The sequence below is a fragment of the Hemiscyllium ocellatum genome, chromosome 24 (genome assembly GCF_020745735.1).
Source record: "Hemiscyllium ocellatum isolate sHemOce1 chromosome 24, sHemOce1.pat.X.cur, whole genome shotgun sequence".
In the NCBI taxonomy this organism is placed as follows: domain Eukaryota; kingdom Metazoa; phylum Chordata; class Chondrichthyes; order Orectolobiformes; family Hemiscylliidae; genus Hemiscyllium; species Hemiscyllium ocellatum.
Genome location: NC_083424.1, coordinates 29514377 through 29534461, shown reverse-complemented (window position 1 = coordinate 29534461; position 20085 = coordinate 29514377). Strand labels below are relative to the sequence as shown.

General features: G+C 36.9%; 1 protein-coding gene across 2 annotated transcripts in view; it reads left to right on the top strand.

The window, feature by feature from the left end:
- Nucleotides 1-20085, top strand: part of clip1a (CAP-GLY domain containing linker protein 1a) — a 166490-nt gene that overhangs the window by 89615 nt on the left and 56790 nt on the right. The window contains exons 11-18 of one of the 2 annotated variants that reach the window (XM_060843647.1): nt 1879-1995; nt 2652-2709; nt 9584-9667; nt 11868-12024; nt 12346-12511; nt 13670-13885; nt 15514-17799; nt 19857-19994. In XM_060843647.1, the coding sequence (XP_060699630.1) occupies nt 1879-1995; nt 2652-2709; nt 9584-9667; nt 11868-12024; nt 12346-12511; nt 13670-13885; nt 15514-17799; nt 19857-19994 (3222 nt within the window). The remainder of the gene's footprint in view (nt 1-1878; nt 1996-2651; nt 2710-9583; nt 9668-11867; nt 12025-12345; nt 12512-13669; nt 13886-15513; nt 17800-19856; nt 19995-20085) is intronic. The other variant, XM_060843645.1, reaches the window with a different exon arrangement.

Here is a 20085-nt window from a genome sequence, read left to right as displayed (position 1 = left end):
ATAAGTTCAATACCATTGCTGACCATTTTCAGTTTGATTTATGAACTTCTGATTCTAGGTCATAAAAAAGACCTGTAATTCTTGCAAGTCCAATCCATGATTTTAAAAGAATTAAGATTTTTTTTTTCCTCTTTGAATGATTTTGCCTCTTGCTTTTTATGAGGTCCAGACATTTTTGTCAAATGGATCTGGCTAGCAAAGTGTAATGAAATCAATCTGTACCATATTCTTAAGAATATTAAGTTGTGAAATTTCTATAGGAAGAAAATGAAGTGATGAATTTGCAAATATTTTCAAGATTAATATCATGTCCACATGCTTCTACAGCCTGTGATTATCATGTGTAATAAATATTTTTGATATTGAAATGTAAGTTTTGAGCATATCTAGCATGTTATTGCATAACAGAAGTCAGTTTTTCCAGAATCTGTACAGTGTAAGAATGGTATGGTATCATTGATGGTTTGCAAAGTCTTTTGCTGTGATGTAGGCTGTTCTTTCTACTGATCCTTTTTATAAAGGAGTATTATTGAAATTTTCATATGATCTTTTAGCATGGGAAATGCATTGCTGTAGTAAAGTACTGTATTTTTCACCTAGATGTTATAGGCTTGCTCTTAATGTTTGATTTAATTAAGCATTGAACTTTGTTCTTCGTATCCCTGTAATGACATAATTGATATCACAGTTAATTTAGAAGCTGCATTTCTTTTTCTTTAAAAGCTCATTTTGATAGCTGAATGTTTATTATAGGTATTGGCACATGTATACATGTGGTAAATGTAATCTATTCCCAAATTGTCAACCATGACTACTGTAATATGGACACTTGAAATGCATGACCACTATTGTACATTTGAAGACTTTTTTCTTTACCTTTAGCCATGGCAATGTTTGAATATCTGCATATATTTTGCTTTTGAATTATTATTCAAAAATAATCTAAATGATATATAACATTACATTATGGAATATGTTAAATATTGATTTCATTGTCTTATACAGACTAAAACTAAAAGTTGTCTTCGTTTCAGTGTGCATTTTGCAGTTTTCAGAATAAACAAAACCACAGAGAGACATATCTATGTTAGCTGAACAGAATAACTCATTTAGGTGAATTTTTATGTTAGTTAATATTTGACGATCAGCATTCAATTCTTACTAGAGAATTGTTCAGTAAAGTAGAACATCAAGATATGAGTTAGCCTAAATTTGAAGGGATGAGGTGTTTTCAGATGCAGGTTATTGCAATTTGAGTGAATAATTATGCTGCATTAGACTTTGACTGTTACAGTGCCAAGTTGTTTCATACCATGTATTTGCATGCTACTTATTGATTTATCTGCATTGTTAATTTTGATTAAAACAAAGATAATATTTTTACATTTCTATTAATTTATTTTGCTAAATTAAAGCTGCAATATTCAAAATAAGAAAAGTCAAATGTTTTACAGGAGGAATATTTAAACGTAACTTTCAGAGAAATCAGTCTTGAAAATTTACCCAGCCATTAATTTCTTTGAGCAACCTACCTCATGCTTAAATAGTTATATAGGAGCTAACCAACCTGCCTCCATCTACTTTTAATACTGTAGATGCTTAAAAACAGAAATTTACAATCACAACAAATTCCATGCTGTACATCTCTACGACTCTAAATAATATATGTATTTCTGTGTTTTTGTTCATGTATTGTTTTGATCATGTTTGAAAAAATCAAGTTGAACTGTGTTTAAAAATTTTAAAGAATTGCTTTGTCTATTGTAGCTTTAAATTTGTTTTTTCTCTCTTTTGAGTTTATTCTTGATTTCTGTTATTTCAGGACATTCATCTGTTTTGCTTTTTATTTTTTGCAATGAATTTGCATGCTTTTATTAGGTTACTGATTTGATCAAACAGCTTGAGGAACAAGCTCAGGCAGTTATTAATTTGGAGAAAAACCTGGCTATAGTGAGTCAGGATAAACAAATTTTGGAACAGCAACTGCAATCCATGGTAAGTGGCTCATTGCACTTCATCTTCTGTGTGGCAAAGTCTGTTTGAGATAGGAATAAAGTACTGTTTATAGTATTTTTAAAAATAGATGCCTTGTGAAATATGGATTTTCATAAGCTGAAATCTTTCCACTGTTCGTCTTTTATCAAATAATTAGAACATTCAATACTTGTTTAGTTACTGTTTGTGATGATGCTTGAGTGTTTACATTTGTTTACTGAAAGCCTACAAGCTAATGCCAATACTTTAGTAGTTGCTATTTTACATTAGTCTTTAACAGTGTTTGAGACTTCGTTTTTGCAATTATAAATTTCCTGAATAGAAGTTATCTAAGTTATAAAAACCTGTTACGATAATACGTTGTTCTTTTCTTTCCCTTCAAATGTAACGGCTGTGGTAAGTGGCACAAAGGTTTACTAACAAACGTATGTTGTGCAAAGAAGTGACAAAAATGCTTCCTTGATATTCTTTGGTGCTTAAAAACGTGTTTGATGTGATTATTGCAACATTCCTATATTTAATATTATTGTATGTGATTATTATATATTATTTGTTGAAAATCCTTTGATAATCTTGAGCATTGAGGGAGTACGATTAATTTTTTAACCTGGGATGAAATGACTTGAAACTTTTAAAAGTAGTGTGCTTACTTTCAGAAGGAAAAGCTTGACAGCACATCAGAGACACAGCAAAAACTACAGCAGACTATGCAAGGTCAGTTAAACGTATTCAAGTACAATAAAGGGTTTCCCTGCTTGAATTTACTGAGGGCATAAGATGTTTGCAGCAAAGATAATGGTTCAAGGAATTAAAGATAACGTGGTCAGACGAATAAAGAGATAGTTGGAGCACCAAAAGTGATTCGTTGGGTTGAATGAACATCTCTCAGCTGTAAAGATGTGACAACTTCCACACAAGTCTGTATTTGGATACTTTGTATGAGATGTTGAGAGTTAATAATAAATAATCAAAATTTGCTCATGTCATTAGATTTTAAGATGCAGTTGATAGAAATGAAGATCACAAAAGACTTCAGGGTAATGCATGCTAGCAGGATGGTCAGAGAGATGGTGAATGAAATTTGGGGTGGAAAATATGAATTTCTTCTGGGAAGAAAAAGGTAGGGATGTGTGCAAAGTGTGATACCATTGTGGAAGGTGAATAGAAAGACTTTACGTATCATAACAACAACTTTTTACCGCACTTGTAGCATAGTAAAGCTTCACAAGGCACATCACAAAGCACTACCAAATAAAATTTGACATCGGAGCTGAAAAATATGTTGCTAGAAAAGCACAGCAGGTCAGGCAGCATCCAAGGAGCTGGAGAATTGACGTTTCGGGCAAAAGCCCTTCTTCAGGAATTTTTTTTTTGCTAGGGTAAGGCTGACTGCAGGGAATGTAGTTAGTAGCGCATGGCTGCAAGCGTGGAGCGGAGCATCTGGAGGGAGGTCTGTTGCTGGAGGCTTTGGATTTGTTGCAGGTACTGGTTGTCCTGGTTGGGTCCAAATTTTGTTGGTCTGAATGTAGTCCGGAGTCCAGGCGAGGTCAGTCGATTCTGTAGGCAGGTGCTGAGGAAGGAGATATGACTGGTAGCGAGTCTGTTTGAGGACGTGGCTGAAGAGTTTCAGGGCAGAGGAGATGACCTGTGGGGTATAGTGAGAGAGGGATTCACTGAAATCCTTGTAGAGGGAGGAAGAGAGCTTCTTCAAGGAAGGCATCTTTGCAAAAGGATTCGCAGTCGGTTAAAATCAACTAGGAGAAAGTGAGGACTGCAGATGCTGGAGATCAGAGCTGAAAAATGTGTTGCTGGAAAAGCGCAGCAGGTCAGGCAGCATTCAAGGAGCAGGAGAATCGACATTTCAGGCATCAGACCATGTTGTCAGGGCAGATGACCAAAAATCTTGCTTAATGAGCTAAGTTATAAGCAGTGCCTTAAAATAAGAAAAAGGAATGAAGACTAGAGGAGGGAGTTTGAGTGTAGGGCTTTGGCTGCTGAAGGTGCTACCACTATTGGTGGAGGCAAGTTGAGTCGAGGCATTCAGAAGGAAATAGGATTATTATCTGTAAAGGAAACTGTAGGGAGGAGCTAGAGAATAGTTGTACTGAATTGTTCATTTGGACAATCGGTTGAATGCCAATCTGTACTATAACAATTAAGATTCTATAAAGCATTGGGAGGGTAAAGTTTAAGAAGCCAGCTAAGAGTGCATTGAGATAATGAAGTCTAATGATTGTTAGCGCATAGTTGAGAGCTTTAGGGACCATTGAGAATGAGGCAGTTAGAATTGGGCATGTCACAGGTGGGAATAGGTGGCCTCAGTGGCATGGCTACATGGTCAGCAGCTCATCTTGAGGTCAGATATGTAATGAAGATTGCAAAGTCTGTTTCAGCCTCAGGCAGTTACCTGGGAGAAATATGGAGTTGCTGGCAAGGGAGTAAAGCTTGTCATGCTGACCAAACCAATGGCTTGGGTCTTTTGTAATGAAGGTGTAGGTGCATACCTTTTGAGAGAGGAAGCTGGCCAGGACTGACTGAAAGCACAGTGTGCTGAACATTTAAAAAATGTAACATTTGGTTGACACAAATAGCTGGTGATGTGTTGCCATGGTACAAAACAAATTCAAATTCGACCGATCAAAATCCAATCATATTTGAATTTAGTGTTTTGATAACATCAAACCAATGAAATGATCAATCATTTGGGGTATAAAACTTGACATTTTCAACAATTAGGGGAGAACTGCTAAGAGCACCAACAAAACAGATAGTTACCTGAATAGTTCTCTGAAATGTACTCATCCATAAGAAAAATTGTGCAGCAGAAGACCAAAGAAGAGACAACCCAGAAAAACAGGAAAATCTCCAAAGGAGAATCAACAAAGCTGACTGGTTTTGAAACATGATTAAGTTTTTTGTAAATCTTAATCGGAGTTGTTTTATCAGATCAGTATTGTAGAGTGGAAGGTAAAAGATAGGTTTAAGAGAAAGGACTAAATAATTATGGTTTTAGTGTTCTCTGTTGGAATTAAACAATAAAATTGTTGATTTTAACTTAAGTGAAATCAGGAATAGTTCTTTGCCCCTCAAAATTTAATGGATTATGGCGCGAGGTGAACTTGTCTCTGTGTCAGGTTTAAATTAGCATAGGGTAAAACCCCATGTCGTAACACTTCCCAATATGTAGTTTGAAAATTTTGCTCAATCATTGCTTTATATTTGATGAACAGTCAGACAATTTAGAAACAGTGGAAGTGCCAAGAGTGGTGGTGATGAGGTAGAGCTGTATGTTAACAGTATGCATGTGGAAATTCATGTGTTTTCACATGATATTGTGTGAGATTAGAAAGAAGGAAAATCTATCAAGAGTGCAAACTAGGGCTAGGGTGAAGCTGCTTTTGGGGTGGGGGGGGGGGGAGTGATCTTAGAGGCCTGGCTTAGGAGGAGCGTGTCAGAAGCAGCTAACTGGAAGACTTTTTTTTAGTGACCAAGAAATCCAAGAGCTTCTGCACATTGTTGGAGCTGAAGGTGGAGGAAAAAAAAACAAAGAAAACAAAGAAAATTTACAGCCCAGGAACAGGCCCTTCAGCCCTCCAAGCCTGAGCCGATCCAAATGTACTGTCTAAACAAGTCAGTCAATTCCTAAGCATCTGTATCCCTCTGCTCCCCACCTGCTCATGCATTTGTCCAGACGAATCTTAGATTAATCTAACGTGCCTGCCTCTACCACCTCTGCTGGCAACACGTTCCAAATGCCCACCACTCTCTGTGTGAAGTACTTGCCACGTGTATCCCCTTAAACTTTCCACCTCTCACCTTGAAAGCATGACCTCTCGTTATTGAATCCTTCACCCTGGGAAAAAGCTTATCTCTATAGTGGTTCTGTTCGCCGAGCTGGAAGTTTTTGTTGCAAACGTTTCGTCCCCTGGCTAGGAGACATCATCAGTGCTGTGGAGCCTCCTGCGAAGCGCTTCTTTGATGTTCCTTCCGGCATTTATAGTGGTCTGTCCTTGCCGCTTCCGGGTGTCAGTTTCAGCTGTCCGCTGTAGTGATTGGTATATTGGGTCCAGGTCGATGTGTCTGTTGATGGAATTTGTGGATGAATGCCATGCCTCTAGGAATTCCCTGGCTGTTCTCTGTCTGGCTTGCCCTATGATAGTAGTGTTTTCCCAGTCGAATTCATGTTGCTTGTTGACTGAGTGTGTGGCTACTAGGGATAGCTGGTCGTGTCGTTTAGTTTCATGGCTAGTTGGTGTTCATGTATGCGGATTGTTAGCTGTCTTCCTGTTTGTCCTATATAGTGTTTTGTGCAGTCCTTGCATGGTATTTTATAAACTGCATTAGTTTTGCTCATGTTGGGTATTGGCTCCTTTGTTCTAGTAAGTTGTTGTCTGAGCGTGGCTGTTGGTTTGTGTGCCGTTATGAGTCAGTTTCAGAACTGACAGCCAGACTACTGCGACCCCTAGGACTCATAACGGCACACAAACCAACAGCCACGCTCAGACAACAACTTACTAGAACAAAGGAGCCAATACCCAACATGAGCAAAACTAATGTAGTTTATAAAATACCATGCAAGGACTGCACAAAACACTATATAAGACAAACAGGAAGACAGCTAACAATCCGCATACATGAACACCAACTAGCCACGAAACGACACGACCAGCTATCCCTAGTAGCCACACACTCAGACAACAAGCAACATGAATTCGACTGGGAAAACACTACTATCATAGGGCAAGCCAGACAGAGAACAGCCAGGGAATTCCTAGAGGCATGGCATTCATCCACAAATTCCATCAACAGACACATCGACCTGGACCCAATATACCAATCACTACAGCGGACAGCTGAAACTGACACCCGGAAGCGGCAAGGACAGACCACTATAAATGCCGGAAGGAACATCAAAGAAGCGCTTCGCAGGATGCTCCAGAGCACTGATGATGTCTCCTAGCCAGGGGACGAAACGTTTGCAACAAAAACTTCCAGCTCGGCGAACAGAACCACTACAACAAGCACCCGAGCTACAAATCTTCACACAAACTTTGAGCTTATCTCTATACCTTTCATGATTTTGTAAACCTCAATCAGGTCCCCCCTCAATCTCCTTTTTTCTAATGAAAATAAACCTAACCTATTCAACCTCTCTTCATAGCTAGCACCTTCCATACCCGGCAATATCCTCATAAACCTTCTCTGCACCCTCTCCAAAGCATCCACATCCTTTTGGTAATATGGCGACCAGACTGTACACAGTATTCTAAACGCGGCCGAACCAATGTCTTGTACAATTTTAACATGACTTGCCAGCTCTTGTAGTCAATACCCCATCAATGAATGCAAGCATACTATATGTCTTCTTGACCATTCTATCCACCTGTGCAGCAGCCTTCAGGGTACAGTGGACCTGCACTCCCAGATCTCTCTGCCCAAGGCTCTTCCGTTCATTGTATAATTCGCTCTAGACTTAAACTTGCCTAAATGCATCACCTCACATTTGTCTGGATTGAAAGGTTTAAGAAGATTGTAGTGGAGAAAAAAAGTTAGGGGTTACTTTCACCTTCCGCAATGATATTTGCATGCTGAACTATTTTGGCAGAAGAGAATGTAATCTCATAGTATTTGTAGTCCAGCTAGGTCTGAAAGACTAATCCGGTTGTCCGTTATATCAGTCTTTCTCCTTTTGATTTGCGGGAGCATAGATGAGGATCATCCAAGAATAATAACCAGGATATGACATTGGTTTTCATAGTGACAAGGGCATTAGAGAGAGAAATAATATAACTAAGCAGGTTGGTGCCGAGTGAAATGATATGATGAATGAAATTTGGAATTTTGAACATGCAGTTGCAATTGTACTTGGAAAGCATTGTTTTACAAGAATAAATGCAGTTGTAACAAGGTTGGTCTGGGTAGTAAGTGACATAAGGAAGTGATCCAGAGTTGGCCTTAAGTTACATAAATCATTAGCAGATAGCCTATTTAAAAGAATCTAAAGCCACTAAAATGAAAACAGAATAATTGCTTCATGTCGAGATATGAATCAAAGTCGAAGTTGAACATTTCTGATTTTGCTTCAGCTGATGTTATGATATTGTTTGCACTTTTGGACACCGTTGTGGGAAAGATGTAAAAACAATAGAAAAGGTCTGCTGTGTTCAAGAGGATGTTACCTGGAATGAATAGTTGCATTTATAAAGAGAAACTTGAAAAATTAATGTTTTTAAATGTGCTGAAAAGGTGAAGGTCTACTTTGTAGAGATGTTCATGTTTCTGAAGGATTGTGATCAAGTTTGTTGAAGTTTGTGTGGCTTTAATAAAATGGAGCAGAAAGAATCAATGATAATTTGAAAACCCTATTGTTACGACACTGGGTAAACTCCTCTGCTAATTTAAACCAGCAATACAGATAAGGTTTGCCCCGTGCTTAATCTGTTAAAATTCAAGAGGCAAAGAACTATCCCAAAAGTCCCTATTTAAAATAAAAATTAACAACTTTTTTTTAGTCTAACAGAGAATATTAACTAACAATTAATTCGAATTCCTTTCACTCAAACCTACCTTTTACCTCCCCCTTTACAATCCTAGTCCGATGTTTTTTAAAAATCTCAATTGCAATTTACAGAAAAATAATCACTTTTCAAAACCAGTCAGCTTTGCTGAGTTTCCTCTGTAGATTCTCTCTCCAAATTGGTTTCAATGTTTCTTCTGTGCAACCTTCTTCTCCAGACATGTACCTCTCAGAGGGCTCTTAATAGCAACCTATATCTTTTGGTCATTTGACAGTTCTCTTTGCTGTTCTGGCGAACTATTCAAAAGGTCTAATATTTATACCCCAAAACAACAGATCATTTCATTGGTTTTAATATTATCAAAATACTAAATTCAAACTTGATTGGAGTTTGGTTTGTTGTGGCATAATTTAAATGAATCTGAATTTGTTTTTGTCTCATGGCAACCCAGCTACACTAGCTGTTTCAACCAAATGTTACATCGTTACCCTGTACCCCAACACTTTTATAAAGGGGAGGATGAGAATTCTGCGCCACAAATCATTTTTGAAATACAGCACATAAATTCTTAAGAAAACTAGATAGTGATTTGAAAGGATTGTAGACTGTAGTAGATAAGCCAGCATGTTAGACATTTCAGCTTTTGCTGGTTTCTAGGGCCTTTGTTACTTGTTTGTGATTCTTTATTTGGGAGTAGGAAATAGATTGGATTCCGGTTGCTGATCATTAATCAGTAGCTGCTGCTTGTAATGTGTGGGCATTAATATAATGTTTGACTCATTCTGGGAGGAATCATTGCAATTGACCATCCTGCCAATCTTAGTTGTGTAGGTTTACACATGAAGATGGCCAGTTGAGGGAGGTGTTTGCACCCAAAGAGCCACCCTCCAGCATGAGCAATTAAAGTGTTTGGAAACCTGATGTGGTTGAAAAAATTAAATACCTTGGAAAGGTTAATAGCCATTCCTAAATGCCTGGGGCATAAATAGTTACTAGTATTTTTAATGATTTTATCCCATGGTCTTAAGTAAACTGAAATATGTTCTTAATGTTCCATTTTCATAATTTAGAGACGCTTGTCGAATTGAAAGTGAAAGAAGAACAGAACACATCACTATCTTCTGAATTGTTAGAGCTAAAATCACAGCTTGCTGGTGAGCATTTTGTGAATTCATAAAGCTGATTTTCAAATAAGTTTTCTTTTTCTTGTGTAAAGTGTAAAAAAAAGAATTTGCCCATCAAGGAAGGCATTAATTAAACCGACCTATGTTCCAAGGATCGTGAAACCATTTACACCATCAATCATTATCATCTCTGCTTTAATTGGCAGAACCTTTTGAGAGTTCAATTATGTTTCCATTTCCCCAGATCCAATTTACAGCTATTGGAGTGCTTCATTCAAACATCCCAACTCTGAACCTTGTCCATGTGCCTAAATGACTGAATGTGTTAATTCATTGTAGGGGTAATCACCCAGCCTTGCTATCAGTTCAAGTTAAACCACTGCACAATCCACCATGCTGTACGTTGTACTATTGGGGAACCTCATATTAATGGGAAATTGAAATCATTTGTCTCATTTCATCTTGACAAATGGGAGTGGGGAATAGAAGACTCAAGTATTTTATCAGGTAGAGGCAAACATAAACTCTGAAAAGGAGGGAGAATAGAAATGGAAGGAGGGAGAAGAGGCATGTTTAAGATGCTTTTGAAATCAGGTGATTCCAAGAATTAGAGGGTCGTAGCATAATGACTTACAGTTATCACTGAAAATAAGGAAAAAGAGATGATTGGGGATCCCACCAAGGTGAGACAGAATATAGGGCATTGAAGGATTTTAAATGAGCTGGGCAGTTTCTTAATCTAATCAGTCACTGAGACCAGAGCAGTTTAGCCGATGACTGAGGTAACAGTCACTGACTTCAAATGTTGAGGAGGCAGTGGAAATGTTTGAGGAGAATTTTGTTTTCAAAGGGTCAATTTCCACAATTGTTGTCTTTTTAGGAGCCCCAGCCTGTGCAGCCTCTCCCAATAGCTCAAATCCTCCAACCCTGGCAACATCCTTGTAAATCTTTTCTGAACCCTTTCAAGTTTCACAATATCTTTTCGATAGGAAAGAGACCAGAATTACACGCAATATTCCAACAGTGGCCTAACCAATGTCCTGTACAGCCGCAACATGACCTCTCAACTCCTGTACTCAATACTTTGACCAATGAAGGAAAGCATACCAAACGCCACCTTCACTATCCTATCTACCTGCGCCTCCACGTTCATGGAGCTATGAACCTGCACTCCAAGGTCTCTTTGTTCAGCAACACTCCTGAGGACGTTTCGTCCCCTGTCTAGGAGACATCATCAGTGCTCTGGAGCCTCCTGCGAAGCGCTTCTTTGATGTTTCTTCCGGTATTTATAGTGGAAATACCGGAAGAAACATCAAAGAAGCGCTTCGCAGGATGCTCCAGAGCACTGATGATGTCTCCTAGCCAGGGGACGAAACGTTTGCAACAAAAACTTCCAGCTCGGCGAACAGAACCACTACAACAAGCACCCGAGCTACAAATCTTCGCACAAACTTTGAACTCCTGAGGACCTTACCATTAAGTGTATAAGTCCTGCTAATATTTGCTTTTCCAAAATGCAGCACCTCGCATTTATCGGAATTAAACTCCATCTGCCACTTCTCAGCCCATTGGCCCAGATCCTGTTGTAATCTGAGGTAACCTTCTTCACTGTCCACTACACCTCCAATTTTGGTGTCATCTGCAAACTTACTAACTGTACCTCTTATGCTCACATCCAAATAATTTATGTAAATGATAGAAAATAGAGGGCCCAGCACCGATCCTTGTGGCACTCCACTGGTCATAGGCCTCCAGTCTGAAAAACAGCCCTCCACCACCACCCTCTGTCTTCTACCTTTGAGCTAGTTCTCCCTGTATTCCATGAGATCTAACCTAGCTAATCAGTCTCCCATGGGAAACCTTGTTGAACGCCTTACTGAAGTCCATTTAGATCACATCTACTGCTTTGCCCTCATCAATCCTCTTTGTTACTTCTTCAAAAAACTCAATCAAGTTTGTGAGACATGATTTCCCACACACAAAGCTATGTTGACTATCTCTAATCAGTCCTTGCCTTTCCAAATACATGTACATCCTGTCCCTCAGGATTCTCTCAACATCTTGCCCACCACTGAAGTCAGGCTCACCAGTCTATTCCCTGGCTTGTTTAGCCTTTTTTGAGATATTTTGAAGTTTGAAAGATTTTTATGCCATTCTTTGCAGCACTTTCATGTTTTGCTTTATTTTTTGCTGTTGATACTATTTTGTTGTTGGCTTCTACTTCTATCAGCTCTGGAAAGAAAAATGAAAGTTGAAGAGGAAAAGGCAGAGCAGCTCGTTCAAGATAAATCCAAACTTGAGAATACCATCTCTGAAATGATGAAGTCTTCAGGAGATAACTCTGCACAGCTGACAAAGATGAATGAAGAGTTGAAAGAGAAAGAAAGGTACTTTGTTAAAAATTGCTTTTGTGCAGTGGTTAAATGTTTGTTATTGAAAAAATTGTTTACCTATTATTTGACAAGTCTAAAACTGATTTTTGTCTCAATGAAATTGGTTAACAATCAGTAAGTTTTCTTTCAGATGTTAGAATGTAGGCTAATGGAAGACAGTACAATGAATCCTGTTTGCATGCAAGTTGCAGTGGACAAACTATACACTTTCCACACTGTACGGGTTCTATGATTTAATGATTTCATATTATTTGTGGTTTTTTTTTTGTTTTTCTTTATATATTTAAAGATTAAGTAATAGCTTTCTTTCTTTAGGAAACAAGAGGAATTACAAGCTCTGTATCATCAATCCAATGATAAGATTGCTAGTTTACAGGAAAATTTGGAGCAGCTCACATGTAAATCAGAACAGTCTCAGCAGGAGGAGCAGCAGAAACATCAGCTTGAGCTTAAAACAATGCTGGAAAAAATAACAGACCTGGTATGAACAACCGTTCAGTCATTTATTTCCCCTCATGCTGGCTTTGATTAAACTTCTAATGACAAAGAAATTATTATGCAGCCTTATAAAAAGAGCTTTGTACATGCAGCATTTTAAATATCTACTTAATACAAGTTAACAAATTTCAAATTTAGCTTATTGTTTTAATTGTATAATTAATTTTTAGAGGCATGCAGTTCAGATTTATCATGTAAACATTGTTAAGCAGACAACCCAAACCACAACTTTGTGATTTGTTTTGGTAAGTATACAGTAAAAATTACCTGGAGTAAGCTAGCGAGGTTGACTACTAGGTTTTAAAACAGCCGAAATTTATTCATAAATTACACAATGGAACACAATAAAGAACCCCTACAGAACTCAGTCTCTCCAAACTAGACTTAATTGTGCATTTCAGGATGTACACAACAGTACCAATAAACCAAACCCCTTTTAAAAAAAAAAATAAAAATGGAACAAATGCTTACAGGTTGAAGTTAGAAGAGCAGAGAGAAAGAGAGAGTTTACCAGCCTGTTTCCACAGAGCTTAACTCCTAACTAGTTCTTGACTGAACTGCTCAGCTAGAGAGCTGATTGCTCCCCTTTCAATATACAGGTCACTTCTAAAACATGACTGCTTTGGCCAGAAGTCTCATCCTTTTACATATAAACAAAAAGCCTTTCAAGATCCTTTTTCATCTCTGATCAAACTAGTCACCTCGGAGCCGGAAGAGCTTTATGATCCCTCTGAAAAAAAAATCAAGGACTCAGTATCCTTGAGAAAAAAGGGACCAACTTTGTGACACGTGTAAATAAAAGATGATTCAATGCCTTGTGAATTCATGATTAATTTGATTGGAATATGACATTTTTGTGCTATTCTATATTTCATCTCAAATGTGCACTATTATAATATATTCTATTTTATTTTTAAATTGCCAAATTTATTTCTCAGTTTTACATTGAAATTTTCTGAACATTCTAAAATGGCATCTTAAGTTCCTTCTGTACTGACTTTTCCACATCAAAACTAGATATTTGTGTAAATTCATAATTTATTACATACGTAGATTTTTTGGTGAAGCTTATACTGTTGTTTTGCTGTATTATTAATTGGATGAAAGTTGAAGTTTGTTCTGATTTTGTTGAATCCCACAGCAAACACAGGTGGAGACACATAGTGCACACAATAAAGAGCTGCAAATTATTCATGAGAAAGACCTTGCAGAAATAAAGGCAAAAAATGATACTCTCGTGAAGGAGCTCAAACAGAACCTAGAGAAAACCAAACAAGCACTGAATAGTTCTCAAGAGAAGAATAATGAAAGTGAAAAACTGATAGTAGAGTTGAAGCAGCAAGTGGAAGAGGTCCAGGTACTCCTGCAAATGTTTGATTTCATTAGTCTCAGTTGTGAACATTTTTTAGAGCTGTACATTAACTATTTACTTTGCGGTGTGATTGTAAATAACTACCAAGTTGATTTGTGATTTTAAATTAACTATAAGTTGTGACTTAATGTCTGTTTGGCTGCATCCAAGAAGTTACTATACTCTTTTATTTTAAAATAACTTTTTAAAAATCTTGTGTATTTTCTGATTTGCAACCATATTTCTAGAATATTTGTGGTTTCTTAATCCAAGAATATTCTATTTGTGTGGTAAATGATGACACTAAATGGAAATTAATTCTCTGTTTGAAGTTTTGAGACAATTTCTACTGTATATTCTACATTTATGATTATGTGGCCTCTGAATCAATAACAAGTTACTCTCAAGCAGTGGACTGTTTTGAATCCTGCATGATTTTACATCAGAACTACTTTGTTGCACCACTAAAGCACTGTCTAGACTTAAACAGTTATGTTAAAATAATTTACTTTAATTGAATTTCAGCAATTAAGCGTGAGAACCGTAGTTAAATATTCACATCAATTGAGATACATAAACAAGGTGAATTCTCAGGATTAGACTAAAGGTTCAGGCGGTCAATTATTCAAGAATTTAGCCAAATTTTCATTGATTTCACATAACCAAATCTATGTATTATCTAATCTAAGCTTTGTGTGCCAGGAAACAACATAGGTATTTTATTTAACTTCATGGCTGTATCAGATGCTACTTAAGATAGCAGTGTTTTCAGGCTTTGTTTAATATGCTACTTAAATCCATTTTAATTTTTAAATAATGAAAGCTCATTAGTTTCTGTTCATCTCTATCCTGTGGTTCATTTCTTGCTTTTGTCTTCCATTCATCATGTTTTATAATACTCCTTTGTGTTTGCACTGTTCTTGCAGCAAATCATTGCTAGTTGAGACTAGAATGAGGCCTTCAAGTTTCTCAGTTGATTTATCAGGAATAAATTCATGCTTTTTTTTTGCATAGTTACCACTATGGCCATTGTGTTTGGCAAAATGATCATTTGAAAGGACATAACATCAGCCATTTACATTTAAAATGCATTGCTTTTGAAACCTGTGATCAATAAGTAAATTGAGTCCTCTTCATTCAATCTTTTAAGAATAATGTAATGGTTTCCCTGTGACAAGGTTCCTTTAGATGATTCGTGACCTCTAAATTTTCACAATCATTCTTTCTTAAAACATGGGTTCCAACCTCATCAGCTCTGTATGTTGTGTTAACCCTAACACAGTCCTTTTCTTCTTAGCAGAGTCCTTGTTGTGGATCTATTTTCCACAATCCTTTAATCTCACTGACACTAGCCGTAAGGCAGCTGCTTTTCCTCTGTGTCCAAGTGACCTCACACCTGAGTTGATGGGGACTCTGGCCCCTTTGATGAGTTGCCCCTCTGGCCCCTTTAAGCACTATGATCTGGGTCAGTGCATATTTTTTCTTCATAAATCTGCTGAGAAATTCCAAGGCCTTTTTGTTTATCTTAAGCTTGAGCAGCATGTTTTACTTCTGTATTGTCTTTAATTCATGCTGTTTTCATTTGTCTGCTTGACTATGTTTTATTTTCCTTTCTCCCCACTTAAATTCTCAAGTCTTTAACCTTCGAGCTAGCATCAGCCAAGTCTCAGTATGAGCAAATAACAGAGGATATGAGAGCTTTGAAGGGGGATAAAGAAAAGATGATCCAACAAGGAGATGCATTGAAATCTGAGAAAGAGTCCCTATTCTCTGAACTTTCAGAACTGAAGTTGCAGTATTTTTCCTTGCAGAAAGACAAACAATTGTTAGAATCAAAGAACGAGAAATTGCATTTGGAAAAAAAAGCATTTTTAAAAGAGAGGCAGGATTTTGAGTGTAAACAGCAACAATTTCTTGTGGAAAAGGAAACTTTAGAAGTTGAAAAGGAACAGTTTCTCATAAAAACAAAGTATCTGCAGGATCTACTTGATAAGTTAACAAAAGAAAACGAAGCCCTCCAAGGCTCTCAGTCTAACCTAAGTAAACAATTGGCAGAAATTCAGATAAGCAGCAAAGTAGTAGATTGTGAACGAGCACAGCTGCTTCAAGAAAAGGAAGAGTTGTTATTGGCCTACAAGATAGCGATTACAGAAAAAGAAGAGTTTGCAAAAGAAAAAGACAAAGTTATAGAAAATCTCCGCACATCATGTACAGAGACAGCCATTGCTCTTGAGAAATTGACACAAGAAAGAGATGACCTGATGATCGAAAAGGACTCTGATTTACTAAAATATTCAAAGCTTGAAGCTCAGAATGAATTTTTAGCTAAGGAGAAAGATCTGCTCCAATCAGCATTTAATGAACTTGCATCTGAGAAGGAAACTCTTGAGAATGAGAACAGAAATCTCAGTTTAAGTTTACAGGAGATTGTTCTTGAAAAACAAACCTTAATTAATCAAAGGGACCAGCTACAGAATTATAATGATCTTTCAAAGGAAGAAGTAGAAAAATATATGAAGGAAAGTGCAGAGCACAAGGCCTCAATCTCCAGCCTGTCAAAACTCTTGGACGAGATTAAGAATAGCAGGGAGGTAACAGACTCTGAACGTATCCAACTACTACAAGAGAAGGAAGTGCTGACAACATCTCAAAGAAAACTGACAGCGGAAAGGGATGAACTTGCTAAAGAAAAAAATGAGTTGATTGCAAAGCTGCAGAAATCCCTTGAAGAGGCAACCAACATTGAGAAAAAGCTCAGTGAAGAAAATGATGCAGTGAAAACTGAGAGAGATTCACTTCGGCTGAAACAGACACATCTTGATACTCTTTGTGAATCTTTACAAAGAGAGAAGGAAATCTTAGAAACAAAAAACAATGTGCAATTGTCAGAAAATGAAGCTCTCTTGGGCGAGATAGCCCAAATTAAATCAGAACAACAACAGCTCATCTCTGAAAATACAGCCAGAGCCACGGAATGGGATCAGCTCCTCAGTAACATTGAGTCCTTAAAGAAAGAAATTGACAAATTAAACAAAGAAAATGGAGAGCTCCAGGTCTCAAAATCAAATTTGTTGACACTTTTGGATGAGGTTCAGAACAGCAAAAAAATAGTGGATTCAGAGAGATTTTGCTTGTTGCAGGAGAAGCAGACGCTGGTAGCTGAGCTTCAGGAGCAGCGTTCTGAAAACGAAAATCTTATGGCCCAAAGGGTGGAATTAGAGGAAAAATACAATAAATTGTGCGAACAGATGAGAATATTTGAGAGCCAACTAATACAAAACAGAAATGCAGCAAAAATGGAAAAAGAGTCTCTCATTATGGCTCATTCAAAACTTCAAAATAATTTTCAGCTATTGCAGACAGAAATAGATGCCCTTAAAGCGAAAAATGTTGAACTACTTTCACAACAAGACATGCTAGTAAAAGCAAAAGAGATCAGTGATATTGAACAAAAGACATCTGCTTGTGAGAAAGAAGACCTAATAGTTGAGAAAAATAGATTGATGTCTGATGTTGAGCAGCTGAAGAAAGAACTTGATATAATAACAAAAGAGAAAATAGAGATCGAGGCTTCACAATGTAATTTTTCAAGACTTCTGGATGAATTCCGCAATAGCCAGGAGGTATCTGACTTGGAAAGGTTAAAGCTGCAGGAGGAGAAAGAGAATTTACTGGCTACGATACAAAAATTACATGCAGAAAAAGAAGAGCTTCTTAGAATGAAAGATGAGTTAGCTGAATCTCTCTGTAAGGTACATGAAAAGGCTGCTGTTTCTGCTCAGGACCACAAAGAAGCTGTATCGAAACTGCAACAGCTGCTATGCGAAAAGGCAATATTGCTGGAACATAAAGAAAATCTTGCTTCCAAACTAAAAGATCTTCAGGTTCATCAAAATATTACTTTATCAGAGAAAATTGAGGTACCAAATATAAATATTCAGATAAGTCAAAGTTGTGAGCACTTTTCTTTACTAATGAGTGCACTAACAGGTTTGATTTTGTACTTTTTGATCATCATTAACATTACTTGTAAAATGTTTAGCTTGCATTTAATTCTGGGAAATGATTTTTTGTGGCTTCTCACTCCACAAATGGTGTGGGTAATTTGCACAGGTGATTTATATTCACTCTAAATCCAGAATCTCTCTTCCTGAATTAATTTGCAATATGTACAAAATTATTCAAGATTGTGGATAAAATGAAGCTTTAAGCCTGAATATACATGAAAATGAAACATAATTAGCTTTTTTTTTGTTCATTAACTGAACTAAGTTAATTTTTGTCCTGTTTAAGTTATCAAAATAACTATTCTCAACCTTAACAGACCATCCTCAACAATAGGATTTCTTGTTTTTTAACAAAAAGTCCTGATTTTCTTCGCAGAATTTTGTTCTACACAGGATGCACTTCTTTTTAATCTTAAAACTTCTCAAGTATCCACAGTGAAATCAGTGTTAACTGCCAACAGCTAATTTCAACCAAAGCAAGGACAATTTGATGCAATTAAGTAGAAATGTGTGTGTGTCAAGCTATTGAGCTTATGCATCCAATATGAATGTTGTTGGGCTCATAATCCAAACGTGTATTTTTTGTATATTGGAGGCTTGAATTCAAATCCCACCATAGCATCTGAGAAATATAAAGAACTTTTTTTTTAAAAAAAAGTTCATATTACTAATGATAAGCTTGCAACCACCAAATTTTAATCAGACACGTTCAGTTGACTAATGTCTCTGTGTCAAGGTCATCTGCCATTTTGCCTGGTTTGCTTTGTGACTCCAGGCTGCAATAATGTGCTCGAGTCTTAATTGATGAAAATGCTTAACAAACTACTCAGTTGTAAGCAAGTTGATATCTTATCACCAACCTTCTCCAGTTGCTTTCTGTGGGTGATAGTAAATGCTGGCTATACCAGCAACACTGTCATCTTGTGAATAAATACAAAAGATGAACTCAAGCACACAGTTCAGAAAACTCCCAGGTTTGATTGTGATAGGTCTTTGAGTTTGCTGATTGTAGATTGGGGCCAGTAGTGTGCTCTGGATCAGTGAAACAAAAGGAAAGACGACATTTTCATAATGCTAAAGAAATGTCTCAATGTTTCCTTCTCAAAGAACTACTGTTCTTCAAAGTTCTAATTTGATATTCCTTTACTCAGTGAAACAAACACCTCGGGATTGTTTTCAATATCCGAGGTGCTTTGTAATTACGTGTTGTTAAATGGTAGTTGTTACAGAACACTTATTACCCAGAGTTTCCCCTCCTGTTCACTAATCAGACAGTAGATGCCTGTGAGAGAGAGATTAGAGCAAGATCAAAGATTGTGGTTTCTGTGCTACATCTGTGTGAATGCTCAAGAGTGCAGTTAAGTCATGGCAAATTGTCACTTGATAAAACACTAGAGATGCCAGTACCCATTGAAAGCATAGTTTAGTGTGGGTTCCGTTTGTTTGAAAGGTAGGTGATGAGTGAAGGGATACCAGTTTATTTATTTAAGCTAAATTTATGCAAGCTAAATAAATAATCAGAGGTGCCAAAGTAATGTGGTAAATCATTATGTAATTAATTTCAAAGCAAATATCTAGTCCCTGTTGGCAGTTTCTGATGTTCTAAAAATTTTAACTATGCTTTTCTCCTTGTTAACAGCTTAAATTAATTGCATGTTTGCCATCAAACTGGGTTTGACACATTGAAATTTTTAAATTTGTTGCAAATATTTTCTGCAGAATTTTGAAAAGCGCATTTAGTAGAATTGTGATTGACATTCCACCTGACTTTATGGAATGTCAGGACAAAAAAGTGGTTAAAGTTTCTAAAAGTAAATACTTAATGTTTCGCAAAGCTTCTGCTTTTTCAAATCAGACTTCCATTATGTGCAAGACTTGATTGGTTTACATGAATTTTAGAATTTTCACGTCACGTGTTTTAGTGAATTTTTAAACAATTATTTTAAATTAGGATATGCTTGTATGTTTAGGCTTCCAAAAAAGTTGAAGAGACTGGACATTTATTAGATAAGGCGATGAAGGAAAAAAATATGCTGGATCAACAGAAAGCGGAAATGTTGATAGAATTAGAAGAATACACGCTGAAAAATCAGAAGCTTCAAAATGAGGTAAAAACTGGCCTAAAGGTTTGTTCCACATAGGCTGAAAAGCACAGTGTATACAAAACTTTAGTGAAATACTGACTTAGGGTTGCAAACA